The 16,721-nt window shown below is 37.1% G+C and overlaps 1 protein-coding gene across 3 annotated transcripts in view; it reads right to left on the bottom strand.

The window, feature by feature from the left end:
* Window positions 1-4,815: 4,815 nt before the first annotated feature.
* The window catches only part of DNAJC21 (DnaJ heat shock protein family (Hsp40) member C21), a 25,712-nt gene continuing 13,806 nt past the window's right edge, over window positions 4,816-16,721 (bottom strand). Inside the window, exons 8-13 of one of the 3 annotated variants that reach the window (XM_023216530.2) lie at window positions 15,293-15,451; window positions 14,498-14,540; window positions 10,625-10,759; window positions 9,658-9,830; window positions 6,037-6,112; window positions 4,816-5,467 (exon numbers count right to left, since the gene is read on the bottom strand). In XM_023216530.2, coding sequence (XP_023072298.2) covers window positions 5,303-5,467; window positions 6,037-6,112; window positions 9,658-9,830; window positions 10,625-10,759; window positions 14,498-14,540; window positions 15,293-15,451 — 751 coding nt within the window. In that variant the 3' untranslated portion in view covers window positions 4,816-5,302. Of the gene's footprint in view, window positions 5,468-6,036; window positions 6,113-8,537; window positions 9,522-9,657; window positions 9,831-10,624; window positions 10,760-14,497; window positions 14,541-15,292; window positions 15,452-16,721 lie in introns of those variants that run through there. The other 2 variants (XM_023216528.2, XM_023216529.2) reach the window with 2 other exon arrangements.

Raw genomic sequence — 16,721 nt, 5'->3', positions numbered from 1 at the left:
CTCAAAGTTGCTCGGATCACTGACCAGATCTGATTGATTGCAAGTGAGGCCGGGAAAGTAATCCTTATATTCTGGGTGGCCTTGCACTTATCTGATAATCAGAGTTCTAAAAGGGAGGATGAATACTGAGAGAACATAGCCTCTGCCAGTGTGCTTAAGGAGTATGCAAGAAATAAAAAATGGGAACTTAAATCCTTTCATCTTCCCTTTCATGCAAGTGTATATTCTGCTAGCAAAGTGAGACACTGATCTGTACTTTTCTTGATACTTGAAGTATTTTGTTAGAACCAGAGTAACAAATCCCCAGGGACCCACCATCCAGAATTTAACAAATGCTTACATCTTCCTTCGGATTTTTGGAAAAAAAAAAGAAAGAAAGAAACAGAAGAGACCCCTTTTGCAGCCACAAGCAGTTCTACTCTCCTCTGAGTTCAAGGCAACTGCTTTCTCATTATGTTTCTATACTTTCTCTCTATAAATAACAATCAACATAGTTTCTTAAAAATCTGTATAAATGGCATGCATCTCCTGTGACAGCTTATTTTCATTCACTATTTTTTCAAGGGCCACCCACATTACAGATCAAGTTCATTCATTTTAACTGCTCAATTGTTTACCATCTATAAATAGGCCACAATTTACTTATCCATTTTCTTGCTCATGAGCCTTTAGGTTATTTCCAACTTTTCCTGGAAAAAACAATTCAGCTGTGAGCCTTCTTGTACATTTCCTTGTACGCATGTGCATGGTTCGCTAGAAGATTGCTTCTCAAGGTTTCATGAGCATGAGTCACCTAAGAAATCTTAACCACCGAGTCTGGTGCAGCAAGTCCAGGTCAGGACCTGAGAGTTGCAAGCTTCCCAGGTGAAGCCCATGCTGCTGCTCTGTGGCCCACACTTTGGGAAGAGAGACTCTTAAGTGTATACCTAGAATTGTTGGGTCACAGAGTATGCAAACCTCACTTTCTTAGACATCATCAAATTGAACCTGTTTTTACTCCAAAAGAAGTGAACGTGTTTCTATTGCTCCATTCTTACCACCACTAGATCTTGTGACTTTTTACCTTTTGCTAATCTGAAAGCATGAAAAAATTAGGTCACATTTCACTGATTATCAGGACAGTAATAATCTTTCCACATTTTTTTTTTTTTTTTTTTTACTACTCAGGCTTTTTCTGTTCATATAGTTCATCCATTTTTCCAATACAGCAATTTTAAGTGTGGTCCAAGGACCCTAGGGGTCCCCTGAGACCCATTCAGTGGGTCTGCAAGGTCCCTTTTTTTTAAACAATTACCTATCTATGTGAGGCTGATTTTCTCCTTCACATACTTCAACCAAAACACACAGCAACAGACTGCAGAAGCAGGTATGAGTGGCCAGCTATCTTTTATTAAGCTAAATGTTAAAAGAGATTTGTAAAAATGTAAAACAACGCCACTCTTCTCGTTAAGTTTTTGTTTTGAAAACTAATCATTCTTCTTAATGTTTTCCTTAATAAATAATTTTTAAATTCTAACAGAAAATATCAATAGATTTAACCCACACACACGAACACTCTTTGGGGTTCTCACTTTTGAAGAGTGTAAAGGGATCTTGAGACCAAAAATTTTGAGAATTGCTGTTCTAATGCATGGCTGTCATTTTCTCAATGACTTTTGTATGAGGTTATTTTGTTTTTTTAAAGTATTCCAGATACTAATCCTTTGACAGTTATAAACATTGCAAACATTTCCTTCCTGTCTATAGCTTGTTCTTTTACAGTGTCTGTTGTTCTATAGAAGCCATGATTTTATGCGTCATTTTTTCCTGTGTCTTTTGTGTCTTGCTTTAAAGAAATCCTTCTCATTTGCAAAACCATGAAAATAACCTTATAGATTCTCATTTAGAAGTTGTTTTCATATTTAGGTCTTTAATCCCTTTGTTTTTGGGGAAGGGTATAAGGTAGTATATATTGTTTTTCCCATAGAACTTGCCCTATCTGACCTGTTTCTGGGCTCTTTATTCTCATCAGGGATCCCTTGACTGACCTCTACTGGCACCAGCCACACACTGCTTTAACTGGTATACCTTTAAAATATTATTTGATATTGTTAGGACAAGTTCATGCCTCTTCCTCTCGTCCTTCTTCAAAATTATCTTGCTTTGTCTTAAAAGTAATCTTTCTCTTCCCATGGAACACATTTTGGGGTGTAACAGAAGGTCTCCTGAGTTGGGAGTCCAGGCATCTGCCCTGTTCTAATGGCAGCCGCCCCTAACCAGCTGTGGCTGTGGAGCTCATATCTCTCTGAGCTCGGCTTCCTTTTCCATGGAACAAGAAATCTGAAAATCACCTCTATTTTTCCGTTCCAATCCCAACAGCCTATAATTTTAGTATACAGACATTAAACTTAACAGATAAGGAAGGGAATTGAATAGAGATACTTCAGCATTGCAGATTATAGGAAACAGAACTTCCGCCACATAAATAGTAATGTTTAGGAATTCATAGAAGAGTTTAAAAGTTCTCTTCATTATTTTATGTTGAAGGTTAGGCTAGAATCATCACCAGAGTATTCATGGGATTTTGGGGGGTCCTCTAAAATGAAAATGAAAACTATGTCTAAAATGAAACTATGTCTTGCTATAAGAGTTTTACTTCCTGTATGAGTTAAACCACAATTTTTGAGACAATCTTCTACAAATACAGAGGAGTTTCCAATCAGAAAATTTTGTACGGGAGGATTTAGAAAAAATGAAAACTTCTGATGAAACCCATTATAAGTCTTTGCATGGAACCAAAATTCCAATATTACTTCACCAGCAATCACTAGGTCATGAACTCTGATGTGACTGACCTCCACTAATTCATTCACAGCTCTGCTTTTTCTTCTTTGTGATCAAAGGCAGGAATTAGAAAAATGCTTGGCTAGAGCTAAGGATACTGCTCTTATTTTGAAGCAGGGAAAGTCTAAATGGGCTTTGTAGGGAACCCCTAGCTTTGGCAACATTGAATGAATTACAGAAAGAAAATGGGATTTCCCCTAACTCTCTCCTCCTGGAACCCTCATTCTATGAATCTCCACATCTGAGCTAACTTCAATCAAGATGGGTACTTATCACTGACCTCTAATGAGATCAGTGTAAGAAGCATGCCCATGTATTTTAGAATATTGTTTTACCTCAGACAAGTGAAATTAAATGTCTGCAATTCACCAAAAATATTTTACCCTTAGCATAATATATGGTATGTTTCTGTTTTCCTCTTCAGAAGTAGACTTAGGAAGCAAATTCCTATAAAACTTAGTTGCCCGTTTAATCCAACATGTATACTTTAGTCTGCAAATGTATGAACTAAAAAAGATTTACCTTAATTAAATTTAACAATATTTTGTATAAAGCTTTTGTGTTTAAAAAGCATTTTCATATATACTATTTCATTTTACCTTCATAATGATCCTGTATGATAAATGGAGACAATATTATTATGGTAAGAACTGTGTTAGAGATAAGAAAAAGTTCTGAGAAATCAGATGATTTCTCAACATCACAAAGGATGAGACACAAGACTCAGGTCAGCTTCCAGTCACAACTCACGAAGATCCCTTGAAAACTACGGTTGATTTTTGTCAATCTGAATAAAAGTGACAAGTAACTCCACTCAACCCTCATGAAACAAATTAAATACCTGCATGTTCGGTATAAGAGAAAGCAAAGAAGTTGTAAGGGACATTTGCAGTACATTAACTGCCTTTCAAGATGACTTCCTATTTTTTACTATATAATAACATGTGACTAGTATGTCCTCTGGTTCATTTATATTCCTATTCATAATTACAGCCAATTCATCTAGTTCAGATAAGAAGAAAGTAGAGCACATTCAGAAGTCTCAGGATAAGAGATCAGAAGATATGAAACTGGCTAGTATTCCACCTGAAGAGATCAAGAAGGGGAGCGGGGACAATTATGAGGAATTAGTGATAGAAATTAGCAAGAAATAAAAATGTATGAAGGTAAAGAAAAAAATATATCTCTAAATGGAAAAGAAAAAAATTTAAGGTTCAAATGGTTATTTTTAAGTCAATAACACAGAAGAAAGCTGATCATCAATACTATCCATGAAGCTATCAGAAAAGACCTTGCCATTAAGGATTTTAGTGTTTTAGAGCTGATCTATAATTGAAAATTTGTTCGTTAATCTGAAGATTCGAGGATATGCGGAAAGCAATAACTTCATTGTACGGAAAGTATACATTTCAAGCCAGTGAGTTTAGAATTACTTTCAAGACCAATTAAAAGAACTGACTAATCCATCCTAAAAATGGACTCAATATTGATCAATGTACACGACTGTTCTAACACTCAGTTATAACAGTTCTCCATATTTCTTTTGTGTTAATATTCATCACTGCTATAGAACAGATGGTAAAAGCATCAGCTCTATCACAAAATCTTTCATTAACAAAGTTTTTCTCCATTGAGTCACGGGAAAAAAAGAAAAAAAAAGTCTGAAAATAGTGAAGAAAAAACCCGATGAAGAATAACACATCTCTTGTTAAATAGTATAAATTCTGTACCATCTGCTACCTTGTTCCGTCATACTTTACAGCTATCACTGTGCCTAGGGAGGACATGCCATGTAAACTAATTTGCTTCCACCTCCACAATTCAAATCAGAGCAAAAAACTGAACAACATACCTTACTGGTAAACCAGTAAAATATCAAATTAAATCAAGTAAAACCTTGAAGAGATACTATTCTTGAAACACAACTACAAATGTTCAATTAGTTTCTACCTATCATTGTTCTTGAGAAAAAAACACAATAACCCATAATCAGTTATTTAAAAATAATTTTTAAAATCGGATCCAGTGTCATGTGGAAAAATGATCTGTGATGCTTTTTAAAAGATCCGAGTTTTTCACATATTATGAAGGATTAACAAAATACAAAAGCATTAAGTAAAAGTAACGTGAAATTCACAAAATAAAGCAGAAAGGAGCACTTCTATGTGTTAAAATAATGTAATTCTCCCTGTACATTTCTGTCCACATGAGCCAACAAACATCAAGAATATACACTTTACAGTATTTACCTGTTTTAAGACATTCAAGTCAATTCAGATGGCAAAAGTAGAATTCAATCACTAGTGAAATGTTTTAAAAATATATATTAAACCAAAAAAATGTTTTTACAAGATAAAAAATAATCTTCCACAATGTAATTAATTGCAGATCATTGAAATTTTAACTCTTTAGATGATTTCAGTTCAGTTTTTTGGTTTCAAAATCTAGAGACAGTCAAACAAAAGCACAGGCAGAATCTCTATCTGTTTTTACGTTTCTCTTTCTTGCTTCGACTACTTGTTGCACTGTTTAAAGATGATGATGAAGGTGCTCTTGCATGACCTGTGGCCTTTAGATGGTCAAAAAGTTTATTCCGGGATGGAAATTCACTATGGCAGGTTGTACAGCTGATAAGAACATCACTCTGAGAAGGGCAAAAAATCATAAATAAAAGTAAGCATTATCACGTAAAAGTAGTGTTTTAGGTTTTAATGTCAAGATTAAGCATCAAACAATTGTAAAATAAAGATGTTTTAACAGAGTGGACAGCTAATAAACAGGTCCAACAAAGGCAGATGTTCTTGGAGGTTAAATCCCACTAATCAACACGATTAACTTTAAGGGTCCTGAATCTTTCAATAGCATGTACCCCATGGACTAGAACGGAGGAAGAGTTTATGCTTCACAAGTAATCTCCAGAACTTGACACATGTAATTCTTATCACAAAGGCTTTAGATTGAAAAGTAACAGAAAGCAACAGTAACTGTTCTGGTACAGTCAAGCATTTCCAATGTGCTTCTTTTTATTTTAATGAAAAAAAAGATACACTATATATACAAATTCTACCTTTATCAAACAAAACTGTTGATGGATCCACGTCTTTGCAGGTTCTTTGGGGAATGACTCACCAAATACACATTTCCATCTTTAGATCATTATATTGCTTAAACAGCAAGATATGCTAAAGAGATACGAATATGATTTTGACCTACCATTGCTTGTGGTTCAGCAGGTACTTTGACAGGTTTTTTCATATCTTTGGTTTTCTTTCCTTTGGGTTTAGGAACACTGGAAAATAAATAATTCAGCATAATCAAAAAATAACGTACTCCTTTTAATCATCATTATTTGAGTGCTCTAAAGAACACTCAAAAAAGTGAAATGCACTTTAAAGGTTAATTCATTAATTTTAAAGGCAATTTAAATAATCTTTACATCTCAAATGAATAGCTTTAAAAAGCAACTTCAAAAATCAAATTGAATATCAAATTTGGCATAAAAATTAAGGAATTTACTTAAAACAGTTGAAACAAAGTTAAAACAAGGTTCTTAAAATATCTCTGAATGTTTTATACAGTGTTTTCATAAAAAGCAAAGCACTGCCACGCGCAGTGGCTCACACCTGTAATCCCAGCACTTTGGGAGGCCAAGGCGGGGAGATCACTTGAGGTCAGGAGCTTGAGACCGGCTTGGCCAACATGGTGAAACCTCCGTCTCTACTAAAAATACAAAAAATTAGCTGGGCGTGGTGGCAGGCACCTGTAATCCTAGTTCCTCGGGAGGAGGAGCAGGAGAATCACTTGAACCCAGGAGGCAGAGAGTGCCGTGAGCCAAGATTACACCACTGCATTCTAGCCTGGGTGACAGAGCAAGACTCTGTTTCAGAAAAAAAAAAAAAAGCACAAAGCACTCAATACTCTATTTAAAGAAGCAAACCATCTTCATAACCAACCAATAGTAATCATAAATGATCTGACATGAAGTGTGGCTCCCCAAAAACATTAACTTCTTCTTTTTGTTTGTTTTCTTGAGATGGAGCCTCACTCTGTTGCCAGGCTCGAGTGCAGTGGCGTGATCTTGGCTCACCGCAACCTCTGCCTCCCAGGTTCAAGCAATTTTCCTGCCTCAGTCTCCTGAGTAGCTGGGACTACAGGCACGTGCCACCACATTCAGCTAATTTTTGTATTTTTTAGTAGAGACAGGTTTTACCATATTGGTCAGGATGGTCTCAAACTCTTGACCTCGTGATCCACCGCCTCGGCTTCCCAAAGTGCTGGGATTACAGGTGTGAGCCACCGTGCCAGGCCTAATATTAACTTCTTGAACGTGATCCAGTCTAACAAACATTTCAATAGTTGCACAGAGAAATGAGTGAAACAAAGACTCTGTAATACATTTTTCATAAAATTAAATTTGCTCAATGTAAGGAATTTACTTTTATTTAAAAATTATGTCCTTTCTGTTGATATGATGGTTTTTCCCCACCGTATCATTTAGATCAGAAATGATGTAGCTGGGTTCCTCTTATTCTGCTTGAACTGCTGAACATTCCTCTACTCATCTCCTACATGAATTTCAGTTTTCCTTAGGCATTTCATACTTTCCCTCATTTGCGCTAACCAAATTAATAGGGTAAAAATCTGGGTCCCACTATACTGTACAGAACAGACAAGATGGGTTACAATGAGTAAGTTAATGGTAATGCTTCCGGTTTATAGGTATACTGCTCTTCAAGCAGAGGCCAATGGTCTGTGTTAAGTTAAATGGCCCGTGCATTAAAAAGATGCAGACTAGGAGTGTAACATATTGTGTAGGATTCAGCTAGCTTTGAAAACATCAAGAAAAGGATACAATGGCATAAAAGGCAACAAATAATACATACTAATTTTCAAACTATCATCACAGATATGACACAAATATGTCTAACAAATTTAGGATAATATTCCCGGCAAACATCACTTATATTATGAAAGACAGTTACATCTCTGAAGCTGATATCTAAGACCTTTATTTTTTAAAAATATTACACACACACACACACACAATTTTTTTAAAAAACATGCCTCAGTAGGTGGCTAGTGTCCACACCACTCCAGAGAAGCAGCAGAGGAGCCCAGCATAAAGGCCCTGGATCCAGGGGACAGGAGTAGTGTGGGGAGGGTGGTGGGTGTAATGTATCTATCTTAGCCCTGCCATGCTGCAGCTGTGAGGAAGTCACTTGAATTCTCTGAATCCTTTTCTCACATCAGTGAAATGAGAGAGCTGAACTATATCAGTGGTTGCCCAAGTCTGAGAACCCTTCTTCCTCCCCAGACCAATTCTCATGTAGAAGCAACATGGAGGCTGGGCATGGTGGCTCATGCCTGTAATCTCAGCACTTTGGTAGGCCGAGGCAGGCAGATCACAAGGTCAGGAGTTTGAGACCAGCCTGGGTAACACGGTGAAACCGTCTCTCTACTAAAATACAAAAAAAAAGCCAGGTGAGGCGGTGCAAGACTGTAGTCCCAGCTACTTGGGAGGCTGAGGCAGGAGAATTGCTTGAACCCAGGAGGCGGAGATTCCAGTGAGTCGAGATTGTGCCACTGTACTCCAGCCTGGGTAACAGAGCAAGACTCCATCTCTGGAAAAAAAAAAAAAAGAAGTAACATGGAAAACAAGTGAAAATTTTAGTTTTAGATGAAGAAGGGGTTCAGAGGCCCACAGCCCCTCCTCTTGGCCCACCCTTGTGCCCATCCCACAGGACATATAGGCTCCGTGGAGCCAGATGATCTGGGTGCCTTCAAGTCATCAGGCAGGTAGAATGAAGTGCCAGCCTTTCTACTCAACAGCTTTTGTCTTTGGACAATTAACCTGAAATGCAGTTTCCCCATTAGCAGAAAGGGAACAAACACCTGGTGTCAGAGTGAAATAAATATGAATTTCCCCTTCTAGGCTTCTACTCTCCAAAGTTCTTCAAAGCTTCAACATGACCAGTTTGTGTAGTTCTTTATATACTTTCTTCTATAGCCAGAGCCATATCGTAGGCCTCAGTCACATCTGTTTCCTCCTTCCTTAAACCCCTAAGTGCCTTAAACCCCAAAGTACACACACTCCCCCACCCCATCACTGTTGCTCCAGTGTTAGCATTTTTACCTCATGCTCCCACTTTGCTCTGTCACTTTAATTCTTTTCAGGGTTCTGTAATGACAGAAACCTGAAGCTCCTCACTATCAGATCTTTCCTCAAGAAATAAGAAATGATTCTCTGTTCTAGAGGAACCGAGGAGGATGGGGAAAAGAAAGTCAGACAAGAAGAGGAAGGAGAGGACAGGACTGGCTACCTCCCTTGAGTGAGACCTCCTCCTAGGCCACACCATGGCCTTGTGCAGCACCAAGAGTCCAGGGCTCCTCTAAGCAGGAAGGGCCCCAGCTGCTGCCATGCATCCTCACAACATAGTGGGGCCCAACAAAAGCTGCTGTCATGAGCATGGAGATTTGGTTAGTAACACTCCAGGGAGGCAGCAGGAGTCTTGTTCTCATGTAAGCATCAAGGGTTAATGATCCACGACAAAATCAGCACCACAGCAGGATAAGGGCAACAAGAACTGGATCAAAGTGACATCTTTCTGATTTTGGCCATGCTGCTGAGATGTGTGTGGGCACATTCCTCTAGCATCCTCTTCTCAATGCTCTTCATCTGTATACATATGTGTGTGTATCTATATGCAAATATGTACAGATACATCTAAATTACTTGGTCAGTCATGGGAAAGAAGATTTTATTTGATATATGAAAAGCTATATCCTTACTATCAATACTCAGTAATTCACAAATAATATGCAACTTTGACTTACCTTTTAGTTTCACTTTTTGGATCATCACATGGTTTAATGATCTCTGTGACACTGACATTTTCCTGGGGACTATCTTCCAACTCTTTGGTACCGTCTTGATTTAAGTTAGTATCTTCTGGATCAAGCTTTACTCCTTCTCCAGTTCCATTTACATTGAAATTGTCATCATAATTCTAGGTAATAAAACGTATGTGCCATTACAAAATAAATCTACTACTACTAGTTTTTTATGTTATGTTGCCAAATAGTTATATCCTTTCGGGAAATAAAAAGGGGAAGCAGGTAAGTTAAGAACATGGATGCTCATTACAGAGACAGTAAATTAGCAGAAATCTGAAAACAATCCAAATGTTCAAAAAGTGAATGGCTGAATATATGAAGAAAAATTCTGAAGTGCTTAAGTATCATGTTTCCAAAGATATTCAATTATGTGAAAAAATACAACATATTAGCAAAAGCAGAAGAGAGAAAATTATACATAATTGTAATCACAATTTAATTCTTTATTAAGTAATCTCTACAGGTAAAATTAAGGATGATACTTTTCCATATTTCCAAATGATAAGCAATGAGCAACTATTTTTCTACAGTCACAAACAACTGCAACAACAAACAGGCATTATAGTAGAAAGAGGGCCGGGTGCAGTGGCTCACACCTGTAATCCCAGCACTTTGGGAGGCCGAGACGGGCGGATCACGACGTCAGGAGATCAAGACCATCCTGGCTAACACGGTGAAACCCTGTCTCTACTAAAAATACAAAAAATTAGCCAGGTGCGGTGGCGGGCGCCTGTAGTCCCAGCTACATGGGAGGCTGAGGCAGGAGAATGGCGTGAACCTGGGAGGCGGAGCTTGCAGTAAGCCGAGATTGAGCCACTGCACTCCAGCCTGGGCGACCGAGCAAGACTCCGTCTCAAAAAAAAAAAAAAAACAAGAAAGATACCGGGCAAACCTATCCTAAGTGTACCTGTCTGTTTTCAAGCAACATTTTGGCACATTTGTGCTCGCTCTCTCCACCTCTTCTCTCTCCCAACACACACTTTTCCCCCAAGCCATCTGAAAGTGAGCTTGCAGGCAGATATGAATCTTTGCCAGGTACATCCTAAGAATCAAAACATTCTCTGGCACAATACTCACACTCAAGAATCTAATGCTGATATTATTTGTTACACAACCCACATTCAAATTTACCAATTAATCCTTTTCCCCTATTGGGACATACAGGATAGGGGGTGTAATCAGGGATCACATGTTGCATTTAGTTGTCAAGTATCTTTAACCTCCTTTATTTTAGAACAGTTCCCCCACTTTTTTGTTTTGTCTTTCATTATGTTGACAATTTGATGTTTTGTAGAGTGTCCCATAATTTGGCTTTGTTTGGTTGTTTCCAAATGATCAGATTCAGAGTAAACATTTCTAGCATAATACTATAATCCCAGGAAGCAAAATGCGTTTGTCACATTTTTCAGTGATATTAGTAAGTTTGATCATTTGGCTGGGGTGGTATTGCCAGATTTTTCAACTATAAAGTACATTTTCCCTTTTTTAATTAATAAGTAATCTCTAGAGTGTGACGCTGAGACTATGTGAATATCCTGTCCCCATAACTATTTACTGAATATACTTGGCATCTATTCATGATTTTTGCCTGAAACATTTATATACTGGTGGATGTAGAAGAGTGATTTTCTCCCTCTATTACTTCTGTCATTTGCACTTGTACTAATTAATATTCTCCCGTAATAATACAGCTTTCCCATCTCCTTTCTCCAACTCCCACTCTTTTTTTTTGAGATGGAATCTTGCTCTGTTGCCCAGGCTGGAGTGCAGTGGCGTGATCTCAGCTCACTACAACCTCAGCCTCCAGGGTTCCAACGATTCTCCTGCCTCAGGCTCCACAGCTGCGATTACAGGTGCGTGGCACCACGCCCAGCTAATTTTTGTGTTTTTAGTAGAGATGGGGTTTCACTATGTTAGCCAAGCTGATCTCGAACTCCTGACTTTGTGAACCGCCCGCCTTTGCCTCCCAAAGTGCTGAGATTACAGGTGTGAGCCACCACGCCTGGCCAACTCTCACTCTTCTAAAAGTCAATATAGATACATAAATTTATTTTTAACAAATGCAATGTATGAAGATCTATTAGCTTTATTCCTTTTGATGACTCCAATTTTCCCAAATTGGCAGGCCCTGCAAGCTAGATCTTGAGTATTTCTAATGTATCCCTATCAGTTTTTGAGCACTTCCTTAGTTTCTAGTATAAGATCCTCTAGGCTCATGTTCCGCTTTCCCAGTCTCAGCCCTGAAATCAGCTACTTCTCCAAAGATCAAGCCTGTTTCCTTTTCATGGAAAAGGGAACTTAAAAACCAATACATGTATACTAGGTGTGCTCAATGCTAGGGGTGTCACTGCTTCTAGGTCCTCACAATGCACACTGCTCACACACTTACTTTCTTTAAATCATGGGCTCATACCAACATCTCCACTTCAATCCAACTCCATAGTATTCTTCTTCTCTTTCTCTCTCTGTTTGTATTTCCCTCTTCCCACAAAAAGAATATGGTTCCCAGCAACAATTTATTCATTTAATTCCTTTTTTTGGGGGGGGGGTCAAGGGTCAAATAATTTAATTTTTTTAAGATGTCAATACAACCTACATTGTGAACAAATTCAACTTCTATAAAAATCCCAATAGCACAGGATTTTTTTTACAGACCTGTTGTTTAGAATTTTTAAATTTGATTATGAACTATAACTAGCCAAGCACTCACGAAAAAGAGGAGGCATTATACTTCCTGATTTCAAAACATATTAAAATCTACAATAACAAAGACAATGTGGTACTGACACAAAGACAGATAAACAGATAACAGAACAGAATAAAGCACAGAAATGAACTCTTCTGTACATGATTAAATGATCTTCCACAAAGTTGCCATGAGCACACAATAGAGAAAAGATAATCACTTCAAAAAAAAATGTTGAAAACTACATATATACACTGATAAAGCTGGATCCTCTCCTTGAATCACATACAAAAAATATTTTAAATAAAATACTTACACATAAGAAATAACTAACAAATCTCTTAGAAAAAATATAGGGGAAAGAAATGACATGGGTCTTGGCATCATTTTCTTAGACACAACATTAAATATAGATCAACAAAGAACAGAAAAATTTAACTACATAATACTTCAAATTTTCTGCATATCAAAAAAAAATTCAATAGTGACAATGCCTCCTATGAAATTGGTGAAAATATTATTCATTTACGTTAAAAAATACCACACCAATACCACCAAAAAAAAAAAAAAAACAAATTCAGGACTTACCTTTTGGCAGTTAATTTTATCTTTCAACTATATCCCATGGAACGTATTCAGTCAGAGTACTATGTTTCAGTTACCTGAATTAAATTTTCTTTCCTGTCAGTCAGGGTCATTTGTTTCTATTTACATTCAGTTTTAATTTGGGAGGGTTTTCCTGTATAATCCTTGTTGTTTACGGAATTTTTCTGGCCATACAGAAAACTTTCCCAATCTCAAGTTTCAAGATACTTATTATTTGCTGCCATCTGCTCTTAAATCTATCAGTACATGTCTCCACACTGCCCTTCCCTTCAAAAAGATCTTGGAAAATATCAGGAAAAGTGCTACATCAAGCTAGGTCTGAACTTGCTACAATCAGGAATCATAAACGAGGGATGCTATTAAAGGAATACAGCTTTTGTGAGAAACAATGAGGTGTTCATTTGAAGCATTTTCACCAGTAAGAAAATACTAATATATGTGTTTATGGTTGCAATCAATAGAATCTATGCTCCATTAATCAAGGTAATACAGGCTCAGGTTAAATATAAATCTCTCTCCATTTACTTTTTCCTTACTGTAGTGGTACTGACATACGCAAAGGAAAGAGAAAGTGTTCCAAACTAATAATTATAAGGTGTTTGGATGGATGACGGTAGGCGTCAATTTATAAAAAGAATACACATTTGCTATGTGGTTTTATAACTGAAGCAAAAAGTTCCAAATTACAATTTTAAGTGATTAACTCATGTGTTATGTATCATTTTTGGAATAGGAAACTGATTTTAAAAAGACTATCAAATATATTATTATAACCATTTGGATAAATAAGTCAAATCTAAAGTTTTATTAAAAAGCATTAATGCGTTTTATTAAAAATATTTAATACTTAATGTAAGTTAATATAACTAGATTATACTAAAATGGCATAAAACCAAATATCCTTGGTAAAATGGACAAATTCACTTTATTTTTATAGGTGTAACAACATAATACCATTTTATTTAAAAATAGTCCCTTAAGATAATGAATTTGGACTTCAGCTGTGAAATATTTAAATTACTTAAAACTTCAGAAAAATAGAAACATTTTTTCAAGACTCATAATCATTACAAGTTTCTAACCAAATGTTCCTTTTGCAATGTTTATGTTGTTGGCAGAAATAAACTTAGATAAAAAAAATGACCAATCCCAGATTTTCCTATTTCAAGACTTTAATTGCTATCTTGACTTAAAAGCCCTTTTATGAGATGTATTCAGATTTTTAATACTGAAAACTCAGCTAATTCATACCAGGGGAATTCTACATGCATACCTGTTAAACACACTGGTAGTCATAATTAAGTCAGTTATTACATACATACAAGGGAGGGAAGCACTAAAAAAGGAAAATATTTCCAATTCCTTTTAATCAAGCTTACAACCAACATAAAATTATGTCTCTCTCCTTAATACAGACGACACTGAATAAACAAGAGCACTGCAACTTTATAGTTGGCATTTAATATTAACAAAACCTTTCTAACATACCTGTGCTGGTTTCTGTTTCTTTTTCTTCTGTTTTTTAGAAAGCCTAAGAGCAAATATAAATCGAAATGTCAAATACTTGACTCTGTGAAGATTTAAGTGGAAAAAAAAAAAAATTGAAACACTAGTGATAAAGTAGTAAAATAGAAGTAAAAGATTAAAAATATTTAATATCATAAAGCATTAAAAGGAAAATAAAGTATTCACATTGTCATTTTAGAGAATAACAAAAGGCTGTAGTTCAATGGATCATAATTAGCATATCAATTGCCAGGTATAAAAACTGCTTTTAAGATAGTGATAATATGTTCTATAAATATTATAGTTGACATTCTGTTTGTATCCCCTTCAACACTATAAAGTTCCATGAACTAGAAAATATGGAGACAATATTAGCATAACAGAGTAACTTCCTTGGGATACAACAGACTTTAAGGCCGGGCTCGGTGGCTGACGCCTATAACCCCAGCACTCTGGGAGGCCGAGGTAGGTGGATCACCTGAGATCAGGAGTTCAAGACGAGCCTGGCCAACATGGTGAAACCCTGTCTCAGTTAAAAATACAAAAATTAGCTGGGCATACTGGTGTGTGCCTGTAGTTCCAGCTACTTGGGAGGCTGAGGGAGGAGAATCGCTTGAACCCGGGAGTTGGAGGTTGCACTGAGCTGAGATTGCGCCACTGTACTCCAGCCTGGGCGACAGAGCAATTCTCTATCTAAAAAAAAAACAAAACAAAACCTTTAAATGCAATCTCTGAATGTGATAAGTATTTCTAGTGACATTTAACATTTAGAAGTACTTTTGTTTTGGTGCATCTTCCATTTCTTCCTCAGAATTGTCATCTAATGGATTTTCATCAATTTGAGGTCTTGAAAAATTTTCTTCCTCCTCCTCCAGCTGTTGTTTTAGCAAGGCCACCATTTCTCGATGCTTCTTTGACCTCTCGTGATTTTTCATGCTGAAAGAGCAATCTGACGTGAGCAGCTGTGCTAAAATTAGTTCAGGTGTCCAGATACTGTTGCTGGATAACTGCAACCAAGATAAAATTTGCTTTTTTCCCACTAAGCAAAACGTTTATGATTTTATTTTATTTACTTTAAATTTTTTTCTTTTTTTATTTGTTCATGATTTTATACAGAGAAACAGAACGTGTCAGGATTCCTCAGGTAGTAAGCACACTGGAAGCTCGGGGCCATACTCTTTCTTCTAGTACCACAGCTTTCCCTGTCTTTCTCTGTCCTTTTATCTACATACATTTTCTTCCTTTCTGGGGATGGGGGAATGTTGGCAGGGGGAGGTTTGGTCAAATTCTCTACTTATTATCTTGATTTTTCAATTCTTAAAGCTTCCTCCATTGTTTCCTTTTAATTGCTAAGTATTTGCTAAGTGTTTTTACGTTCCAGGCCATCCCACAGACTTGGAGGGATCACTGGGAAATTAGAAAACGCACATTCTAATGTTAAAAGGAAGAGCCCCCTGGACTAGAGAAATGGTGGTGGGAGGGCTTGAAATACAAGAGCAGTTTACTGCCTCTTACTTTTTCACCAGCTGCTTTTCACCTTCTCAGGAGAGGTCTCTTTCCTCACTCTCACCACGGTAATGTAAGTTTAGACACATCTCTACCCCTCTGCTCAAAACCCTGCTGGCAATGTCTGACTCAGCACACCTGCAGGCAACTAAAAAGCATTCCACAAAACAGAGCTGACAACATAAGCTACAAGAGTTACATCAACTAAAAAGGAGGAACCTTTGTCAACTATCTACTTCATCTCATCTGTTTAGGCTTTTGGTATTATAGTTTTAGTTGCTATTTTTCTTTCCCACTAAAATTCTCCTTGAGACCAAGCTGCCCTGGAGATAGATACTGGAAGATCTTGTGTCTGAAAGTAAGTCCTCCAAAAAAGATAGAGGCACACGTCAAAAGGACACAAGAACTGGCTTGAAGGAATGCTCACTAACCAATTCTGGAAAACTTTGAGCAAGAAAAGGTCAGTAATGAATTATGAAACACTGAAAAAAATTCATAAATTCAAACTGATAATAGACAGATAAATGGATAAAAGGGAAGGGTCCAGTTTACAGCAAAAGGCCAAGATAAAAAACTGGAGGGGGCACTGGCACTGGAAAAACATCATTTTGCAACTATCATAAAAAAGACTGATGTGGCCGGGCGCGGTGGCTCACACCTGTAGTCGCAGCACTTTGGGAGGCTGAGGTGGGTAGATCAC

The sequence above is a fragment of the Piliocolobus tephrosceles genome, chromosome 4, assembly GCF_002776525.5.
Source record: "Piliocolobus tephrosceles isolate RC106 chromosome 4, ASM277652v3, whole genome shotgun sequence".
Lineage (NCBI taxonomy): Eukaryota > Metazoa > Chordata > Mammalia > Primates > Cercopithecidae > Piliocolobus > Piliocolobus tephrosceles.
Note: the sequence above shows the minus strand (reverse complement) of the source record. Positions and strands in the feature narration are given on the sequence as shown.